Here is a 23,169-nt window from a genome sequence, read left to right as displayed (position 1 = left end):
TGTAGGCAGAGTAACACTTGAGGGCAGTAACTCTCATGGCATCTTGTAGTATTGTTGGTTTTTGAAATTCTGGTGCTATCTCTGATTTATAACTTTCACAATATCATTTTAATGTTTTGAGGGATTTTCTGGTAATTTTTATTTCAGTCTTTAAAAGTCCAGCCAAGAATAGTACCTCAGCCCTTTAGTTTCATGGTACTTGAGACTAGCAGGAGCCAGTATTTGTAAGACTGTGACATAACAAGTCACGCACTTGTGTCGTAGCTCAGGGCGACTCAGGCAGTTATGAAGATGGTCTTTGGTACCTGGGCCTCTGGGGTGAAGAAGCAGACTTTGATCAGATGGAGACATGTTTACCTAGAGAAGTCTGGACCAAGGGAATGAACTCAGCTTCAAAGGCTGCTTGTGAAATGGCAGGAATCACAAAAATGCCATAAGCGTACGTAGGCATAATTTGTTCAGTACCAGGATGTCCAGTCACGAAAGTTGGAGCAGAAGCAAGGCATTGAGGGATCGTTATCTGAGAGCCAATGGACAACAGCAGTGAATTGCCAAGGGAGGTGTGCCATGTTGTGCAGTTTCTTAGCCAGGAGACTGGGAGTCCCTGAGAAGAAATTCTTGGAAGAGCTGGGCTCTGGCTGTTCTGGGAGTTGTACTGGGTAGGACTGGAGTAGCAGGAAAGCAGCCTACCAGCAAGCATCAAGGAGAAAATCTGGCGGCAAAAGCATAGGCTAACAGACACCTCAGTATGGGGGTAGGAGGTAGAGCAACTCAGGGATTTTGCAGGCATAACAGACTCTCCTGGAGAGCAGTGGGTAATAACCCAGTGTGTGTGTATTTGCTTATTTTGCTGGGTGACAGGGACCTACAGGGTTAAGGGGTGTACAAGCGAGCCTTGGAGTTGGGGCTTAGTCACTGGATTTGGAATCTGAGAAAGTGATTTTATTTCAAGCTGCAGCTACTTATGTAAGTGATGGGTCAGAGCTTGTTTTTTTTCCTATCTTAGTGATTTCGGACTCAAGAATTGGGTGAACTAGAAGCTGGGGGTATCAGTAAGTTTAACTATGTGAAACAGGAAGACTGAAGCAAGAAAAATGAGACAATTTAAGATTTTTTGCTAAGCTGATGCACAAAGATATAAACTTTAAACTTATAATTTATTAATTTATAATTTATAAAACAGAAGTACCAAATGAGGTAGTGTAATTGAATGTGTGAAATAAATTCTAAATACTAAGCACACATTAAAATAATTAAACTATTGCCTAATGTTTTTTTAAAACTTTTTTTTCTATTTTAAAACAATTTCTTCAGGGTCTGTATTTTTAAACATCACGTCTTTGTCAACCATCAACATTCAGTTACTTCCTTGTGCTAATCATTTTTTTCTCTTTATGAGGAGAATTCTGATCACTTCCACACTTTCACTTATGCTTGTAGCACTCTGATTTATTTGCTTTAAAGGTTACAGTAACTTGATTTTTACTGAAAGGAAATATTTGTAATTAATCTCCCTATTAGAGGTGTTCACACTCTGATTAATAGACCCACACTTTCCTTGACAACTCCGTTGGAAATCTCAGAGTTATTACACTAGTAGAATTCTTAAAGGGCCCTGCACATACTGACTTCACATGCAATACATTATCACCTTTTGCATAATGGGCGTTTATTGTTTTGGTTTATTTTCAAATATAGCTACAGGCATATATTGTTAAGGTTTCGTCGTACTCTATAGCATCCTAAATGTGTACAAAGTTCAAAGTTAGTATTAAACATATAATCATATACTTAAAATCTAAGCTTCTGCAGACACTTTCAATAAGGGCAACCTTATCATTAATAGATTTCAGGATGAAATTGTTTTTATCAAACTGAACTGTAGATGGGTAAATTTCTTACTCTTCCTAAGAAGATATCATCCAACTCAAGTGTTTACGATTCTACGAGAGACCCTTTGTATGTTTTTTTTTTTCTGATGACTCAGTTGCCTGGGCAGCCTTCTTATCGGTGGATTGAGGGCAAGGACATTTCTCTGGTTATGTGACATGGTTCTTTGAATCATCTCAACCTCTGTTGTAGAAGGCAATTACATTGAGTGTTGTCTGATGTTAAGTCATTTTATGTGAAATATTTTATATTGGAGTTCTTTTAATACCATAAGAACTTAGACTTCATATTAATAATTACCCTTGTCAAAATATATTGGTTTTTATATGAATGATTTACGATTAGATCTAGCATGCTTAGTTCATGGAGGCAGGAAGTGGTTCTATTTATCTTTTTCTCCTCACGACACGGGAACCCAAAGATACTATTAATAGTATTTGTAAGAGGAGGCAGGCTGCCAAATCAGAACCTTACTAACTTTTTAAAATGTTTTTTAGGCAAAAGCTGACTGTATGTCCTATCATCGATGGGGAAGAGCACCTGCGTTTGTTGAACTTTCAACACAATTTTATAACTCGAATCCAAAATATTTCTAATCTACAGAGGCTAATATTCTTGGATTTATATGATAACCAGATTGAAGAAATTAGTGGGCTTTCTACTCTGAGATCCCTCCGTGTCCTTCTGCTGGGGAAAAACAGGTAATGTTTGTAGAGCAGTTTTTGTTTATTATAGGTAAGACTAATGTTGGGTACTGCAGTGTTTGGATGGCAACTCAGAATTGAAAATTAGTTAAGAACCTAATAGACTAAATTTTTTGAAAGATTATTTGAATGGATTAAGAGTCAATCATAATTTCTTTTATGAAATTCAGTCTGACAGTCAAATCAAATAACATTTATTGACTGTGTATTTTGTTATTTCCGTTGCTTTTCAGTGCCATTTCTTAAGTGGAAGTTAATTGCTGACTTTGGCATTTATGTTTTCAGGCTGTATTTTAAGCATATGTGTTCACGTTAGGCAGATGTATTTCACTAGTGATTCTTCTCAGAGCTGGACTGAGGGTAGATATTTGATACATTGTGATTGCCAAATTACTGATTGATTTTTGTTCAGATGGTGTTTACAGTATGGATTTAAGTTATGAACATCCTATATGAATGTCCCCAGTTCTTTTCATAAGGCTCTATTATGTAGCGCAGCTATACAATTCCTGATTAATTTCCTTGAGATTTGTTCATCTCTTCTCTCCCCTTCCTGCTTCACTGGATAGCTTTTGCAATGCCTAGAAAGAAGGGCTGTTGGAAAAATCCAAAAATGATTTTTATATTGTCAAATGATGAAGTTTAGGTGTGGCATTATACCCAAGCTTGGTTCCCCTTCCCCTATGTCCTTCCCTCCCGCTCCCCGCCACACACACATAGCATGGACTTTGAATTACCTCTTTATTCTTATTAGCCAACAGTAATATAAGATACTTTTTCCAAGATCATGTCCAAGAGTTCTAGGCTCTTATCTGTTGTAGTTTCTAGAAAGTTCCCATCAGTGTAGTCTTATCACCTACTATTGTTTCGAGTGTTAAACTAAACATTATAGTAGTACTAGGGAATTTGGGGGAATTACAGGATCGTATAATATTAGCTTGAAGTGACCTCAGCGATCAGCTCTCTCATTTTACAGTTGGAGAAATGGAGATGTAAAGTCACTTTTGCAAGGTGAGACATATACAGTAGGAATATCCAGAGCAGTTCAGTAAGTAAAGTGAGGAGTCAAGTCAATTCATACATTAAGGCATTCTCTTCTGGGTGCTCCCTCTTGTCTGTCCCAGAGATTTCTTTACGAGTTTCTGATCCTTGGAGTTACTGGTTTGTTTCTCCAGCTTCCATTTATTCTTTGGTACCATTGCCTTTATGCTTTCCTTTTAGTCCTTGATTAAGGTGTTTCCCAGTGATATTTTAAATCTCCTTTTCTAGTTTTAAACACAGTATCTAAGAGCTGCTCTTGGCTCCTAACGTTTTAAATCATCTCTCAATCTACTCTCTTTTCCTATTTCTACTTTTTAGATTCTTTGGCTTCTCAGAAATAACCTTTTAAGTTTTTGAAAAAATTTGTGCCTCAGACACCAGTCTATTGGACCTCCTGACCTTTTAAAAGTCTCTTTGCTTCTCCAGCTCTAAAAGGCCCAATGCCCTTCTCTGTATCCTTCCCATGGCTAAGTAAAAAGCAACCGAATGCAGTCTCTTCTTCCTCTCTCTACTCCCCCATCTTCTTGTTTGTTTGCTTGCCTTCGGTCACATTTTACTTTAGTTTTCCTTTAAAGAAAATAGCTGGTATACAGTTCTAGAACAGTTAGTGCTCTTGAATAAAAAAGAAAATGAGTCAGAGGACAACTTTCCACATTCTCCCAAGTTGCATATTTCTGAAGTGTCAGTACAATGCAAATTTGATCCCTAATCATATGCCCACTGCTCTCCAGCCAGTTGACTTTGTCCGGGCAAGGGGCCTGTGAGTCTTGAAGAGGCAAGTCTGTCCTGAGGCAGTATTTTAGTGACCGTCAGGCAAACCTGGCTGAGGACTGCTGGGGAAGAGAGCAGCACATCTGCCATCCCGTGTCCTCACGTGAGTCTTGGTGACTCGTTGCCCCTGCTGCTCAAGTCCAGAAAGCTTTCTCCCTCCCACCTTGTGAAGCTCTGCACCGTTCTAGAAGACATTCTAGTCCAAGGCAACGGCCCATATATGAAAATCCAGGCCACCATATGCCTCTAAGTTCAAGCAGCTGCAATGAAGATTTCTGCTCAAAAGAAAAACCCTATTCAGATCCCGGATGTGAAGTTTCCGTTGCTGCTAAAGCACAGTTAACCCCTCTGTACCACTTGCTCCTGGCTCTTGCCATCTAGCTAACTCTTCTGGTTTCTGTAGCCCCTGTTTATCCTCATGAGATCTTCTGGCGCCCTCACGATCACAGGCTAATGAACAGAATTTCTCTGCACTTGCTTCTGACCGCCTAGGACTCTATACAAAACTCCTCGCCAGACCCTGGGATCCCATATTCCTTTCCTTTTGATTGCTTAACGGTTCCCACTTAAGGATTTGTCTCTGCCACCTGGAAAGACTAGCTTTCACGTGGATCCTACAGCAGGCTCTTCCCCCTGTCATGAGTAATATAAGGTAGCCTGCAGAGACAGGCTGCGAATAGCCCTAGATGTCTGCAGCTACTGAAGTGCTAGGTGAGCCTGGTCTATTTCTCGCTTCAGTTCTGTTTAATGGGAGAATTTTAAAAAATATTGTTCAGGTCACATTGGTGTTATTGTAAAAATCTTAAACTATTCGGGAACTGACTAGGATTCTGCAAATTCCTCTCCTTGGTACCTAATCTGACCACCGTCTCCTAGGTCAACAGATACCTTCATCTGCCTCTTAGTTCTTTAACATTATGTCGATTTTTATGTCATTTCGGGTCCTGGGGGTGGGGAGAGAATCTATGGCAAAGGAAATTCATGAGAACAGGACAGCAAGATGTTTAGTTGGTCTAGAGTTTAACTGGCTGAGCAACTTGCCTATTTTTCTTCCTACTGACCTGGGCAATCAGGATCCGAAGTGAGAGTCATAAAGCCACGGTGGTTCAAAGCTAAGAGGATGCTTGAAATCACAACAGTAGGGGCGTTTCATTGGCCAGCTCAGCACCGGCGGCCCTGGTGGAGCTCTGTGGATAGGAATAGGGCACATTTAGGTTTCTGTGACTGGAGTGCCTTCAAAGGGCCCCGAGTTTCTGATCCATATGGAAGGAGTTTACACTGATCCTCCAAATCAGAGAAATTTGGGATGGGACAGTCTCCATCCTTTGTTTATAATTTCCAAAATGTTAAAAAGAATTCTCAGACAAATAGTAATTACAGGCCAACATTTTAATGAACTCAAGAATGAGGGAACTAGTAGGATGACAAAGCTGGTTCAAAGGAGGGTATGAGAAACTAATACATAGTCAATGAAAAATAAAGAATGCTGGACTAAGATTGGTAAGTTATAAAACAGGTTAATGTCCTACAAAGCCATAGAATCATAACGCTCTGGGTTGTGTTTCCTACTAGACAGAAATAAATTACATTCCTACCTGTCAAAAATCATTACATCTTATCAGTTTTCTACAAGCTTGTATAGAACTTTACAGTTTGGCCTCTCATCAGTAGTAAATAGTCAGATGATCCTTCGGTAGGCTTGGTAACAGCGCTTTGATATGACATGGAAAGGACATGCAGTCATCCATGTGCTTTCTTGCCAAGATTTAGTTATCAACACTGAGTAGCGCCCTTTCTTCTATATTCACGTAGCACTGTTTTACAAATTTGTTTTTATACTGTACTTCTCACTTAAAAATTTATATTTTATTACTTATGTTTTCCCATGTCATTCATTTTGTTCTTTGAAAATATAATTTTTAAGAGTTGTATAATCTGCATGGGTATATATATATATATTGAGTTACTTTTTCTCTTTTGTTAGACACTTACATGTGTGCTTTCTGTTACTGTGATAATGCTGTGATGGATACGCTTGTCCATAAAGCTTTGTCTGCACCTCTGCTTATTTCCTTAGAATAGGCTTTAGTATTTCCTATTAAGTAGGTGAGTTCACCCTTCAAAAGCTCAGATGAGGGGAGCTGAGATTTGATAAGAGGATCGGTAGTGTAGGGCGTTGCCTCTTCAAACGCCAGTCCTGGACCAGCAGCATCAGCATTGTCCAAGAACTTGTTAGAGACACACATTTTTGGACCCTATCCCAGAAACTCTGGGGGTGGGGCTCAGCAATCTGTATTTTAGAAGCCCGCCAGATGATTCTGATACACACAGAAGTTTGAGAACCACTGTTTTAGGGAACGTGAGCTTTGGAGTATAAAGAATGGAATAAAAAGGCTTCTCTAATAGCTACATGGTCAGGTTGCTGTTAGAAAGCATCACTCTGCCCTAAGCCATGTGATTGGGGTCCTGTCATCCCCCCCCACTATTTAGGTGTTTCAAAAGCAAAGAAGGCAGAGGAATAATTTTGTTGAAAGTTTTGTCTGTTTTCCCGTCTGGTTTGGTTAGTATTATTGTTATTATTAATATTGGCTGTTATTATTAGAGAAATTTAAGTGTTAGATAGGATAGTATTAAATGCCTAACTCTGGATGAAGGCTAATGAAGGATTCCAATGAATCCAGAATGATGTTAATGGTTTGGTAAAGTGACTTATGGATGTTTAAGGAGTAGGGTGCTTTCTAGAAAAAGAGCATATTTCTGCCAGAGAGAGGAGACTGATGAGGAGGTTGTGGTCATAAGGGAATGTGGGGTGTGTTCACGTGTTTGTATGTGTGTGTGTAAGAGAGAGAGGGAGAGAGAGAGAGAGGAGGGAGAGAGGAAGAACTACAGTCACTCTGTGATGGTACACAGGGGGTGTCCTTTGTAAATTAAATTGTATTGAATTGGTTGCGGTAATAGAATTCTGGGTTTGATAATTATGGAAGACGGCTGAGGTCAAATGGAGATAGAAATTCAGGAAGTTTAAGTTTGTATGATGTTTACATGGTGATCAACATGTAGGAAGTTTCAAAGGATGATCCAGATTCTGGACACATTTAGGAAGCTGGAAATGGTTCTTTGAGGCAGTAAATAGTGCCGGCAGAAATAAATAGTGAAAGGAAGATGATAATAAAGATGAATTATATGAACTTAATTTTTAGCCTTTCTTTGCCCTTGCTCCTTTCCCGCTACTGAGTAATGGTAGTAGGAGAAAGTAGCATCTACTGGAGAGGGAACAATAAAAGAGAAGTGATTTTTATTCTGTTTTGTTAGAAGAGTGCAATCGGAGGCAGTCTGGACAGGTAAGGCAGCCATAGAAGACAGGAATGAGGGAGACAGTATGTAGGCACTAGGCATTAAGGGATAGAAGAAGTAGTATTTTAGAAATAAAATTCTGTGATTTGAGTTTATAGCAACGTTTTAGTTTTTCACAACATGGCAAATCAAAAATTCCAAATGACATTCACACACTGAGCAAGTCCAGTAGAAAGCATTTAGGTGGTATTCAGTCTGTCTCTGTGGTAAATAACCCTGTTAGGAAGAGCCTTGTACAGAAAACTCGTCCATTTGGTTAGCGTGTTCATCGTTCATTAAACAAATACTTACTGTGTGTTTACTCAGTGCCAGGCACTGTCCTGAGGGTCAGGGGTAGCGCAGGAACATAGCAGTTTCTGACCTCTTGAAGCTCACGTTTTGGTTTAAGGAAGGAGAGCATATAAAAGTAAACACATGAATAATAGAATTTTACGCAAGGATAAATGCACTGACGTCAATTAAAGTAGGGGAAGGAAAGAGCAATGGGGACAGGGAAGGAGAGCTATTTTGATAGGGTCACCTGGAAAGGCCCTTCTGAGACTCTATTAGAGCTGAGACATGAATAATGTGAAGGTGTGAACCATGTGAAGTCCCCAGGGAAGAACATTGGGAAGAAGCAACAATATACAAGCAGAAATGAACTCGTGAGGTCAGAGACAAGAAAGCCCCTGGGGCTGGAGCAGAGTGAGTGAGTGAGCCTGAGCAGGAGGAGATCAGGCTGGAGAAGGTCAGCAACCAGATGCTCTAAGGCCTTGAGCGCTGAGGTTAGGGCTTTCGAGCATATTCTAAGGTGAAAGGGACCTCCTTGAATAAGTGCCTGGCCTACGGTTCTTAGGTGTACAATTTCTCTCTTTTAAAGATAGGACTTTTGGGATGGGAGGACATTTCCCCAGTGGGACTGGATCTTGAACAATATAATTCTATTAATGGGAAGTATGTTTTTATTTAATATGTATATAATTATGTATAATCTACATATTTATAGATATCTATAATAAATTAAAATGAATTATGCTTTAACATATTTTGATTTATAATAGATGTGATGCAGCTACATTTCTACTCTACTTACTCTGATTTTCAGAATCAAGAAAATCTCAAATCTGGAGAATCTAAAAAGTTTAGATGTCTTGGACCTTCATGGAAATCAGGTATTGTAAAGCCCTATCATTTCTTTGTTTTCTGAAAAAAAAGTCCAGGAAATTTGGCATTTTAAAAGTTTTAAGAATACTTACATTGAATTTTTCAAGAGTTACTTTACTGATTTTCTAAGGTATTAAGCCTATTTATATAAGATTTTGTAATTCCTCAGCAGTAAATGATAGATAAAACATTCTAAATCCTTATAGTTATGACAATTTTATTTCTTATTTAGTCATTTATTTATTTATTTATTTATTTATTTATTTATTTATTTATTTAGATTTTATTGTGGAAGGGGAACAGGACTTTATTGGGAAAGAGTGTGTACTTCCTGGACTTTTTTCCAAGTCAAGTTGTCCTTTCAATCTTAGTTGTGGGGGGCGCAGCTCAGCTACAGGTCCAGTTGCTGTTTCTAGTGCAGGGGGCGCAGCCCACCATCCCTTGTGGGCGTCAAACTGGCAACCTTGTGGTTGAGAGGACACGCTCCAACCAACTGAGCCATCTGGGAGCTCAGTGGCAGCTCAGCTCAAGGTGCCGTGTTCAAGTTTTTAGTTGCAGGGGGGCGCTGCCCACCATCCCTTGCGGGACTTGAGGAATTTAACTGGCAACCTTGTGGTTGAGAGCCCACTGGCCCATGTGGGAATCGAACCGGCAGCCTTCGGAGTTAGGAGCATGGAGGTCTAACCACCTGAGCCACCGGGCTGGCCCCTATTGACTTATTTTTAAAATACACATTATCCACCCCTTACTCAAGAACTAGAATATTTACTAATGACTTTCTAATACTTAGGCGTTTCTCCTTTATTTTGAAGTAATCACTTTTGGATTTCACATTTCTTATTCTTTTGTTAGTTATTGTTAGTGGGTTTTATCACATATTCTGTGATTCCCTGAAAATAAGACCTAGCTGGACCATCAGCTCTACTGCGTCTTTTGACGCAAAAGTTAATATAAGACCCGGTTTATATTACATTATGTTATATTATGTTATATTACATTACATTACATGACATTATATTATATTATACCGGGTCTTATATTAATTTTTGCTCCAAAAGATGCATTAGAGCTGATGGTCTGGTTAGGTCTTATTTTTGGGAAAACACGGTATGTGTGCCTAAATAATACATTGTTTAGTAGCACTGTCTTTTAATTTTAAAAAGGTATCATGCTATACAGTGTTGTCATCTAGTTTTTGTTTTTTGGGTACAATACTATATTACAGAAATTCATCTATTTTAACCAAGTAACTGTAGTTTGTTAGTTTTCACTGTTGTATGTTCCATGGTGTGGTTATATGAAAACTTTTCTTCTCCAGGTTATTATTGATTGGCATTTGGATTGTTTCTTTTTTGTTTTATTTTGTTTCCTATTGTACTTCCAAGAATGTTTTTGTACATGTTTTTTCCATATGCCATATGTACTCTGGGGCATAGACCTAGAAGTCAAATTGATAGCTCATTGGTTATTTAAATGTCTAATTTTAAAAGATAAAGCAGTGTTTTCCAAAGTAGTTGTAACAGTTTATACTCCCACCAGTAATGCATAATAGATTCTGTTGTTTCATATCCTTTTCAACATTTGGAATTGTCAGACTCCTTAATTTTTGCCAATTAAATTGTTATAAAGAGGTATCTCCTGGTGGTTTTAATTTCCATTTCCCTGATTACTGTATAATCGGGGCTTGTTATTCTGTTCAGTCACTGTGTCTACCCCCATATCTGTCTGTCTTAATTTCTCTATCTGGTTTGTTATGTTCCCCCTCCTTACTCACTTCTCTCAGAGCATCTCGGCTGTTTTGTAACCCTTTGCTCTTCCATTTTAATTTTAACCTTTGAAATGTGAGCATTTACTTACGAATAGCTACCCGAGCTACATACACATGCAGAAGGTAAAGCCTCTCCTGAGGGGTACGGGTTCCTTCTGGAATGATCCAGGAGTCCTTGCCTGGTGAAGAACAAGATCTGCCACTGCCACTTGCAGTTGGTCAGGCACAAATCTCAGTGTGTGATCTCTTTAGGCTTTCTAACAGCTGTTAGTCCCAGTACTTTTGGTGGAAATCAATGTAATTAATAAAAAACTTGATCAATCCAGACGGGCCACATCTGCCGGGTTCTAATCTCATCCTAGCCCCATCTGGGTGTCTATCCCTTGTGAGAGTGGTGGCCTGGGAATTGTCCAGCTCTGCAGGCTCTTTAGTGTCACTCTGTAGAGGGAAGTTACCAGTTAGATGGAGGTAGAAGGGGAAGAGGAATTAAAGAGTTTGTCAGTAAAAGATTATCATATGCAAAAGCACTGAAACTAAAAGCAACATGGTATTTTTTACTACGAGAGAATTTAGCAGGCCTTGGAGAAGTGAGAGATGAGGTGCGAGAGGCGGGTAGAGGCTAGATTGTGGAGAGCTTTGAATACCATACTAAGGAATTGCTATTTTATCCTGTAGTCCACTATTTTCAAACTATAAGTCCACTATTTAAAACTATTATGACTATAAGTGAACTGTTTTATGGCAGCAATTTTTCTTAAGTTTATTTAAAAATGTACATATGAGAAATAAACGCAATGTGGTTTCCACATTATAATATACCTTTAAGAATTCATGGGCATTACCCAAAATCTATAAGAGCACCTGATAAATAAATAACATATCACTTGATCTGTATGTTATGTCTAGGAATTATTTACCAATCATTATGTGGATGAAAAATGCTCTTATTGCTTGCTAGATGACCTGTGGTTATGTGACTTATAATTTCTACATATGTTTGTGATAGTATAAGTATTAAGACTAAACATTTGTACCACACAAATTATTTCTCAAGGATCTATAACAACAAGAAGGAAGTTTTAAATGAAAATCTGAGTCTTGTTTCAAAATATCTAAATCCAATAAACAGACCTTGGGAGTATTTCAAAGTAAAGGCAGTCTTGGTGACCTTAGGTTTTTAAAATGCTGGGAGATAAACTATTCAAGATGAAACAATGTCCAGCTCTTAAAAAATTTCATCAAGTAGTTAAAAAACTAAAATAAAATTACATGAATAATTTTTGTCTCTTGAACTTATGTTGTAAATAAAAATGATACTTGGTGTGCATTGTGGAATAAAATGCAATTGGCTTACGGATGTAAAACATTCTGAGGAATGATGATAGTGTTTGAGAAATAGATTGGGGAATGGAAAGAGATGGAGGGAGATGAAACCAGAGACAGAACAGTTGCGAGTGTAATTCAGTTATCTTTGTGAGAAGGGATAATCGCTTGAACTAAAGCTGTAGCAGTAGGGATATCAAAAGGCGGCAGATTGGATAAGTATTTAAAAAGTAGAAACATCGTGATATAGCAATTGGTTATATGTGAGTAGTGAAGAATGCAGAGGAATCTGGGAGGTTGACTCTTAATTTCTGACCTAAATTTTGTTTGGTTTACCAGAATTTGTTCTCTTGGTATATGCTTGCTTTAACATGGACACAGATGTGCTTCAAGAATCTGTTCTTTGAATGACATCTTTTCATTCAGGGAGAACTTGCCCTTTCTGTGGTTGCTTGTCTGAAAGCAGACATTTGCCCCTTCAGTACTGCTGAGTAAGAAGCTTGTCTTCACCGAGTGAGAGGGATCTCGGTTATTCTTATATAAAAGATACGGCTGGAGTATCCAGCTTTCCTAGGTGTGTTAAGAAGCTATCTTGGGACCCTCTCTCTGATTAGAGGGACCCGTAATTGGGCTTTGGAACATTCCTATCATATTTTCTTCTTGCTATGAAGTTTATTAACTAATCAAGAACTATGCTCTCACTCTACACCACCCTTTGCCTGAAGTGTTTTATCACGTACTCTATGCTTTTGGCTTTGTCCATGGCTGCAGTGAGTAATAGACTATTCCATCAGAGATGTTGCATATGATTCTGGCCTGTTCGATTGTAAACCAATCTGAACAATATCCCCAGTGATTTTTTTATTATTATGATTACAGGTCGCTACCTATATATTAGAATTACCACTGTTTCTTTTCAGACTTACCAAACCGAAAGGAAATTAAAATGTAGGCATTCTCATTGTAAGTCCCACTGGTACCAGATGGAATTGGGGAAGTGTAGTTTTCTAAAAGAAATGCCCCAGGATAATTAGCAGAAAGGGGAAGACACCACACACAGGTCATACAACAATTGTGCCCTTCATTCCATATATTTATCTTTCTTGAACTCAGGAAAGTTTTATTTTATATATTTAAATATTGCTTTTCCATGTATGTTTGTTACATCTATATACTGTCTGTTTTCCATATTCTCATCTTATCTTTTATGCTTTCTAACTCTATTTTTCCTTAGAATTTTAGGAGAATTTCTCAAGCTTAGGCTGACATTACTGATTTTATGCAGTGTCTACTTTACTTTTTGCTAATTCCATACATTTCAAATGCTATCACCTATTTATTTTGAAGTATTTTTGTCCAACTTTTATTATTTAGTTCTGTCATCTGCAAATACTGATAGCCTTGTTTCTTTTATAATTTTTATTTATTTCCATTTTACATTAGACCACAAATCTTAGGACAAATTTTAAAGCATGATCAAATGTTACCTTTATATATCATTGAATTTACAATAAACATACTTAGGTTTCTCATCTCAAACCTATATGGAATCCACATAGTATTTCTCGAATATAAGAGAAGGTCCAAATAACAACATAGAAACTGTATTATAAATCTAAAAAAAAGTTCCTTTACCCAACATCTGCTTTTGAAGTCTTAAATAATAAATTTCAAATAATGGTATAGATGAGAAAATTAACCTCTTGTGATTGTGAAATTTATTTTTTTTAATGTTCAGGAGAACAATGTTATGTGTATGATTCATTATTACTTAGGTATGTTACATTAAAAGGTTGACAAAGTCCCCGCAAGGACCCCCACTTCTGTGCCACATAGAAACTCATCCCATTGTGCTTTGCTTTGCAATATGACAATAACAGGGGCCTCAGAATCACGTTGAGCTCTTATCACGTCACGGGACTAGCTTTTACTTACCTTTACCTTACCTTACTGTGTAACTTGAACTCTTCGGCTGCCGGGCAGTGCATCTGTGCATGTGAGAGCACTGCATGATTCAAGCCTTCTCATTCTAAACAGTGTCCACCATATTGCCCCTGACTAAACATTATCTGCCTCCTCTGCTCAGCACTTCCACTAATAAAGAATAGCCATCCTCACCCTCCACTGGGGGTGCTAGTTCCTTGAATCTTTTTTGTTCGGACTCTTGGTTGCTCTCAGGATGCTTTGGCATAAATGGAATTTACAAGGGGAACTTGGAATAATTTCTTTTCTTTGCCTTTTCACTCGGAGGGCTCTTTCTATGTCAAAACATTGTGAGCTCATGCCATTGGCTCACAGTAAGTTTCTGTTTGGCAGGTAGTGTGTATACTTCTTGTCACCTCCATGGGACCAGGCGTGGTGTTAGGCACTGAGAGATGCCCCAAATGATGGGCTTTTTGATTATTTGATAACATTTACTTCAAATATTTAATGTAGTCAAATTATAAAATAAATTTCTTTAGTTAATTTTCACAAGTTAAATGACTTCATATTGTCTACAACAGAGGATATTGGAAATAGATTTTTAAATGTCTTTGTATAAACTTGTCACTGAGTCCAGTGGCTAGATATTTTATTTTTAAGGTTTTTATAACATACATATCTGAGATTGATGCCTGCTAATCATCCCTTCCTCATTTTTAACAGATTACCAAAATCGAAAATGTCAATCACTTGTGTGCTTTGAGAGTTTTAAACCTTGCCAGGAACCTTTTAAGTCATGTTGACAATCTTCACGGGCTGGAGTCCCTCACGGAACTCAACCTGCGACACAATCACATCACTTTTGTGGTGAGTGTTAAAGTGGCATCAACATGTGCTTTCAGCTTCTCTTTTAAGGAAACGAAATACATGTTATATCATTGCTTCAGGCAAAATAAGCGTCTAAGGTAATTTAGTGGTTTTTTTTCTGAATTTAAATTGTGCATATAATTATTAGGATTTATGATTTTTCAATTTGGGAACTGTTGAGGTATTTTCTGTTTTAAAAGATAAATATAAAATTAAAAACAGAATAGAAATATTATCAGTAAATGAATCAGCTAGTATAAATGTACATTGAATCCCTTCCTGTTTTGTCGTGGGTATAGAATTAATAAGAAAGGAGGTACTTGGTGATTGGAAGTAGATGTAGCGTTGCGCCAAGAGGGAAACACCTCGGAGGCTGAGAGCTACGAAGACATGCATACGTATTATATTCTTTGCAGGTTTTAAAGGGCAGCTTGGTCTAGTGAAAGAGCATTGCCTAGGGCATCAGAGGCCTACTTCTGGTCTTAGCTTCCTCTCTCATTAGTTGTGTGACATGGGGTAAATCACTTTAATGGTGGAAGCCTCAGTTTACTTTTCTCTAAAATGAGGGCATTGGACGGACTAGATTCTCTCTCGGGTCCGTTTTGGCTTGTTGACTCTGAAAAAAGTCAAAGATGGAGGAGAACAGGCCTGTGAGCAGGAGGAAAAATGTTAGTTTTGTGGAGGCAAAACTACAGAAAGGCAACTCGGGAAGTCTGAAGATAAACCTTGTTAGATGTATAGTTTTACTCAACTTCAGCAACTACATAACAGCTGACACTCAGGTACTTTGCACGGGGCATGTATGAAGAGGACTAGAAATCTGGCTTTCCAGCTGTATGATATGATACAGACGAAGAAGACGTCTAATGATTAATGAAAACATTTGTTCCTTTAACAAGTTTCTTTTGCTTACATGCAATAGGAAAACTACTTTAGGTTCTCTGGATATCATTTAAGCACTCTTAAAGGCACAATCTAACTCTTTTTCAAGACACTGAGTTCCTTAGTAAATAGTTAAGCGTACTGTAAGTGGTACACTTGAGTACCACTGGGGGACAGATGAAGTTTTCTTTCCAGGCCTCATTGTACTGACTGGTTTCATTTGGAAGCTTCCCAGAAGATCTGAGCCATGTAATGCTCACATCTCCTAAGAGGTTGGGATAATTTCAGAACCTTCTCCAAGTCGTGGATTTACTCCAGAGCCTATAAATTCTGTCAGGTCCTCCCCAGATTGGATTTAAATATTGGAAATGGCTTGTTTATTTTAAAAGACAATCAGATTGAGTTAATCTGTGACATTGTTCAGTCTCTAGGAATTGCTCAGGCTGGACTTCGTATGCCATCAAGACACTGGGTACGGTCAGAACCCCAAAAATCTTTGGTAGAGTGGGGCACAGAAATCTACTGGCCTGAGCATATTCCTGTCTGTATTTTGTCTTTCATTTGGAAAGTGCATTATGCATATCCAGGAAATTGCTTACTGAATTTCCCGTTGAGTATTATGTCTAATCATCACTGTTTGCTTAGGCAGCAGTAAACATCTGACGGAAAAGGAAATTAATTTCTAAAAGTTAAAAAGATTCAGTAAATAGTATACATATGGTATCATTATCATGTCAAGTATCTTGCATATTACTTTATAGGAAATTATGAGTATATACATATAAGGATAAATAAGAAACATTATCCAACTCTTACTTGTTTCGTTTTCAAAGCATTCTTTTCCTAAAAGAACCAAGAGACTTTTAAATTTGAGGATTCTTTTTTTGTTTTGTTTTTTCATGAGCTCATCTTTTCTCCATGGTCAGTTATCCACTTATTCTTTTTACGTGTTTTTTTTTCTTTCATGGTTTTGGTTTTTTTCAATGGCTGGCAATCCTTAAATGAAGACCATCTTAAGTAGCGGCTGGGTCTCCTGTGCACCTGAATGGATCTTTTTAACCATAACATCTCTCCCTTGAATGATTACTAGATTTGTGTAAGTTGCTGAATCTCACACCTTGACAGACTTCCCTTTAGAGTGAGTAGAAGGGAAAAGGCAGGCTCACTCTGTAATTGCCAAAGTAAGAAAGACTTTGGGGGTAGAAGGACCTTAATATCTTTTGTGCCAGGTGAAACTGCCATTCCTCCCCACTCTGGTTCTGCGATAGCAGTTATTAACCATCTCCACAGATAAAAGCCCCACACGCCCCATTCTTCCTTAATAGATAGTTCTGTTTTGTTTAGAGAGCAGATCCTGAGTCTCCAGCTGTGGGTTTCCTCAGGCAGCTGCTGTGTGCGTGGCTGTGTTTGCACATGACAGCGGTGGGAGGGGGCTGGGGTGGAGTGGGTTTGTTGGTATCCAGGAATAGTTGTGGAGTAGACATACCTTTAATTACACACCCGCTTGATTAGCCACAGTGAAGCAAGGTCCCAGCCTATTCTTTGTATGTACCGACTCCAGCATGGGGTACGATGGGATCCTGTCAGAAAGAAAGGCTGTTCTGTCTGTACTGCAGCATGTCTTGCCAGTTCTAAGATGCAGTGTTTAGTATTATCTCCAGTAAGACCCCACCTGCTTTCCAGCGTCCTGAAATTCATCACAAACGTTGATGTGTTAATGACAGCTCTTTTGTTTTAATGATTTCCATAGATTTATTTAGTGTGTGTGTGTGTGTGTGTGTGTGTGTGTGTTTGCTTTACCCATTGAATCTTGGGAAGGTCATGAAATAGATGCATTACCTATTTCACCATTTTATCAGAAACCTCCTTCTTTTATGTTTTTGATGCAGAAAAGTTATGGTTTGTTTGTATTGTAGTTAAATTAATTGGTCTTTTTCTTGAAAATTTTGTAAATTTTAAACCAGACGTCTTTTTAGTTTTTTTTTTTTTGTCTAAAAATATTTTTTAATTCAATTCTTTTTAATTAATTGGGGCGACAATTGTTAGTAAAATTACATAGATTTCAGGTGTACAATTCTGTATTACATCATCTATAAATCCCATTGTGTGTTCACCACCCAGAGTCAGGTCTCCTTCCATCACCATATATTTGATCCCCTTTACCCTCATCACCCACCTCCCACCCCCTTACCCTCTGGTAACCACTAAACTACTGTCTGTGTCTATGAGTTTTTGTTTCTCATTTGTTTGTCTTGTTCTTTTGCTGTTTTTGGTTTATATACCACATATCAGTGAAATCATGTGGTTCTCTGCTTTTTCTCTCTGACTTATTTCGCTTAGCATCATACTCTCAAATCCATCCATGTTGTCACAAATGTTCCTATATCATCTTTTCTTACTGCCGAATACTATTCCATTGTATATATATACCATAACTTCTTTATCCATTCGTCTATCGATATATATATACCATAACTTCTTTATCCATTGGTCTATCGAATGACATTTTGGTTGTTTCCATATCTTGGCCACCGTAAACAAAGTTGCAATGAACATTGGAGCACACGTGTCTTTGTGTATAAATGTTTTCAGATTTTTGGGTAGATACCCAGGAGAGGGATTGCTGGGAAATATGGTAATTCTACTCACAATTTTTGAGGAACCTCCACACTGCCTTCCATAACGGCTGCACCAGTCTGCATTCCCACCAACAGTGTATCAGGGTTCCTTTTTCTCCACAGCCTCTCCAAAACTTGTTACTATTTGTCTTGTTGATGATAGCTATTCTGACTGGGGTGAGATGATATCCCATTGTGGTTTTTATTTGCATTTCTCTGATGATTAGTGATGTTGAGCATTTTTTCATATGTCTATTTGCCATTTGTATGTCCTGTTTGGAGAAATGTCACTTCAGGTCCTCTGGCCATTTTTTCAATTGGGTTGTTTTTTTCGTTGTTGAGTTTCATGAGTTCCTTGTATATTTTGGATATTAGCCCCTTATCGGAGGCACTGTTGCAAAAATCTTCTCCCATTCAGTTGGTTGCCTCTTTATTTTGTCAACTGTTTCTTTTGCTGTGCAGAAGCTTTTAAGTTTCATATAGGAATGAAGAAGTTAAATTATCACTCTTTGCAGATGACATGATGCTGTATATAGAAAACCCTAAAGACTCCACCAAAGAGCTATTAGAAACAATCAACGAATACAGGAAAATTGCTGGCTACAAAATCAATGTACAAAAGTCCATTGCATTCCTATACACTAACAATGAAATCTCAGAAAAAGAAATACAAAAAACAATTCCTTTTGCAATTGCACCAAAAGGAATAAAATACCTAGGAATAAACTTAACCAAGGATGTGAAGGATCTATATGCTAAAAACTATAAGATATTTTTGAAAGAAATTGAAGAAGACACAAAGAAATGGAAAGACATTCCATTCTCATGGATTGGAAAAATTAAAACAGTTAAAATGGCCACATTATCTAAAGCGATATACAGATTTCATGCAATCCCCATCAAAAGCCCAATGGGATTTTTTAAAGAAATAGAACAAAAAAATCATCAGATTTGTTTGGAACCACAAAAGACCCCTAATAACCAAAGCAATCTTAAGGAAAAAGAACAATACTGGAGGTATCACAATCCCTGATTTGAGCTTGTACTACAGGGCTACAATAATCAAAACAGCATGGTCTTTTTAGTTTTTATGATATCTTTCCCTTTTAAAAAATTATGCAACCCCAAAAGAATAGGAATACCATTTGTATATCCACCAATCAACTTAATAAATAAAAACCTTTCAAATATAATGGAGGCCTTCCATGTAGCCGTCCACCATCACATTCCCTCCCTCCTTTACAGAGGTAGCCACAGTTCTGAATTTAGTGTTTATTCCCATGAATATCTGTTTCCTTTTCCTATTTATATATTTGTGTATATATATATACATATATGTGTATGTAGTATATATATATATATATATATATATATATTTGTGTATATATGTATCACTAAACAATATGAATGAATTGCCTGCTTTTAAATGTTCTGTAAGTGGTATCGTACTGTACATATCTTCTGTAACCTGCTTTTATTAACATTATACTTTGAGATTTATCTATGTTGATACCTATATCTCTGGTTCACTAATTTTCATTTTTATATAGTATTATATGGTATGATTGTAATGAAGTATTTATTCTTCTATTAATGGACAGTAATATTATTTCTAATTTTTTTCTATTTAAGAAGTGGTGCAAATAACATTTTTGTTAATGTCTTTTTGTGTATGTATGACAATTTATCTAGGTCAGTGGCTTTCAGACATTTTTGGCCATGATCTATGGTAACAAATAAAATTTCCATTGAAATCCAATTATTAAATACATATTTATATGGATACATTATAAATAATGGAAACAAGTATTTCATGAAACCTACCTTTAGTGCAACCCATTCTGGGATATCCTATTTAATTCTATTGTATCTTATTAAAAAATATTGAGCTAAAAAAAATGTTGGTCTCAACCTACTGAATTGATTTCTTGATCAATGAAAAATTGGTTGCAACCTGCATTTGAAAAACAATGCTCACTGGTGGATAGTTGGGGGAAGCGTAGCTGTGTGCCAGGGTTATACACATTATTTTACTTTACCCCAAGGTGGTTGTACCAAATGACATTTCCATCAGCATGACCTGAGAATTCCTTTAACTTCACATCTTTGGCGACACTTGATATTGTCAGACCTTTTAATCTTTGCCAATCTTTTAACTATGAAAATATATTACAATGAGATTTTATTTTGAATTTCCAATGATGCTGAATGCCTTTCATCTTTTTTCTTTTCCGATACTGTGAATGGCCTTATCCTTTGCCCATTGAAATAACAGGGTTTTTTGTTTGTTTGTTTGTTTTTTTACCTTTTCCTGTTAAGAAAGAAACAAATTTCTTTGGTTTCTGCGTTTCCAGGAAAAGAAATAGAAATCATGAATAGTTTTCTTTATTGTTTCTGTTTTTTTGTTTGAAAAATAATTCTTTGTAGGCTACGGACATAAAGATATTTTTCTATATTGTCTAACAAAAGTTTTAAAGTTATTCTTCACATGTAGGTGTTTCATCTATTTGGAATTGTTTTTTGCCTGGTGTGAAGCTGTAACCCAATTTTATTTGTTTCTCTCATATGGATTACCAATTGTTCCAGCACCATTTATTGAAAAGTGAATTCTGTCTTTCCCTCTCCCCTTGGTAGTATCTCCCTCCAGCAAATTAAATATCCACATATTCATTGGTCTGTGCCTGGCCTCTCTGGTCTGTTTAACTGATCTCTATCCATGTTTCAGTATAACATTGTCTTAATAATCGTAACTTTTTATTATGTCCTCGAGCTAGTAGAATGAGGTCCCCAATCTTCCTTTCTCTTTTCTTTCCTTCCTTTTCCTTCCTTCATTCCTTCCTTCCTTTCTTCCTACCTTCCTTCCTTCCTTCCTTCCTTTAAAAAAATCATCTTGGTCCTTTCTTCTTCTATATACATTCTAGAAATAGCATGTCAAGTTTCACAAATAACCCTACTGGTCTGTTTAATTGGAATATCTTTGAAGTAATTGACATTTTTATGATATCAAGCCTCCAATGTAATATGAACAGCATGTTAATATGAATGGCATAATATGAATACAGCACATCTTTCAATTCATATATGTCTGATTTAATGATTTTATACTTTTCTCCATAGGTAGCTTATTTAAAGTTTTTTTTTAGATTTCTCCCCAGATATCTTATACTTTTTTGTTGCTATTGTAAGTTTTTGGAGCAGAAATTGGTTTCTGTTACTAGTATATAGAACCACAGTTGGTTTTCATTTATTGGTTTTACATATAGCAACCTTGCTCTAACACTTAATAATTCTAATAATATGTCTGTAGATTATCTTAGGTTTTTTTATTTAGACCATTACAATTTTTTTGCAAACAATAGTAGTTTTCCCCTAATCATTATAGATTTGTTTTTTCTTATTTGACTGAGCTGGACTGAACTTCCGGTTTGGCTGAACCTCCAGCACAAAGTTGGATATAGAAGCAAAAGTGCCTTACTTCTTGATTTTAAAGGACATGCATTACTAGCTATGTTTGCCAAATGCCATTTATCAGACTGAATACATTACATTATTCTCTTTTTAGTGTGCTTAGAGTTTATATTATGAATGGTTGTTGGGTTTTATTAAGTGACTTTTCTACAACTCTTAGATTGATCATATGGGTTCTGAAATCTATTAAATTTGCATATTACATGACAAGATTTTGTAAAGATAAGTTATTTTAGCATTTTTGGTCATTATGTATATTATAAGCTATATTTCATATACATTCTTGATTTTGTTCACTAATATTTTATTCACAATATTTACATCTATGCTAATAATTGAGATTGGCCTGTAATTTCTTTTCTCTTTATTGTTTTCTGGTATAGAGGTCATACTAGCTTCATCAGCTAAATTGGCAGGGCGTCTTATTTTGATATTCTGTGATGCCCTATTTTGGATTTCTATTTAGTATAAATCTCAATTTATATGAGATAAAGATGATCTGTTCCTTAAATATTTGGTAGAACTTATCTGTTAAATAGTCTGGGTAGTTATAAACTTTTGACTCAGTAATAATAGTGGGCATCAGTTTTGATATGTTATAGTTTCCTTTCCTCTAAATTCACTTTTGTGTGTGTGTGTGTGGCTGCTCTATCTGTAGTCATTGCCCCTTGTCACTTCTAATAATGCTTATTTATACTTTCCTTATTTATACTTGCCTGAAGTTTGTTTATTTTACCAGTACTTTCAAAGAAGCAGCTTTTGGCTTTTTTGAACCTCTCTTGAAGCTTTGAAAAATGTTATTTTATTGATTTTTGTTCTTATCTATTATTTCCTCTGTTTTCTTTCTCAAGTTTTATGTTGGATATTTGATACATTAATTTTTAGTCTTTTTTATTTTCTAATATTATATAAGCACTTAAGGCTAATTTCCCTCTAAGAACCACTACAGTTTCTTCTCATAAGCTTTAAAATTTAATATTTTTATCATTTAGTTACAAATATGTTCTAAGTTCTATTATGACTTCTGTTATTTTGATCCATGTGCTATTTAGAAGTATATATTTTTTGGTATGTATGGATTTCTTATTGTTTTTCTGTCATTCTTTTCTAATTTAATTGCACTGTAGCCAGTGAATGTGGATTATATGGAATTGGTTCTTTGATGTTTGTTGAGGTTTGCTTTATTGCCTTGTTAATATTACAGTCAATAGTTACTATTAATATATTTGCCTTGTATGTGGTCAGTATTTGAAGCTATGTTTCTAGGTGTACATAGTTTAAAACTGATGCATCTTCTTGGTAAATTGTTCCTTTCATCAATATCTATTAACTGTATTACTAACTCCTTCACTGAGCAAGTATTTTATGAGCATGGGCTATATGCCAGGCACTGTTCTATTAGGTTGGTGCAAAAGTA

General features: G+C 36.7%; 1 protein-coding gene across 3 annotated transcripts in view; it reads left to right on the top strand.

The window, feature by feature from the left end:
* The window catches only part of LRRC49 (leucine rich repeat containing 49), a 136,163-nt gene that overhangs the window by 10,459 nt on the left and 102,535 nt on the right, over window positions 1-23,169 (top strand). For all 3 annotated transcript variants that reach the window (XM_081050343.1, XM_081050342.1, XM_081050344.1), the window contains 3 exons: window positions 2,388-2,591; window positions 8,845-8,911; window positions 14,641-14,784. In XM_081050343.1, coding sequence (XP_080906469.1) covers window positions 2,388-2,591; window positions 8,845-8,911; window positions 14,641-14,784 — 415 coding nt within the window. The remainder of the gene's footprint in view (window positions 1-2,387; window positions 2,592-8,844; window positions 8,912-14,640; window positions 14,785-23,169) is intronic.

The sequence above is a fragment of the Rhinolophus hipposideros genome (genome assembly GCF_964194185.1).
Source record: "Rhinolophus hipposideros genome assembly, chromosome: 5".
NCBI lineage: Eukaryota > Metazoa > Chordata > Mammalia > Chiroptera > Rhinolophidae > Rhinolophus > Rhinolophus hipposideros.
This window is presented reverse-complemented; position numbering and strand designations above follow the sequence as displayed.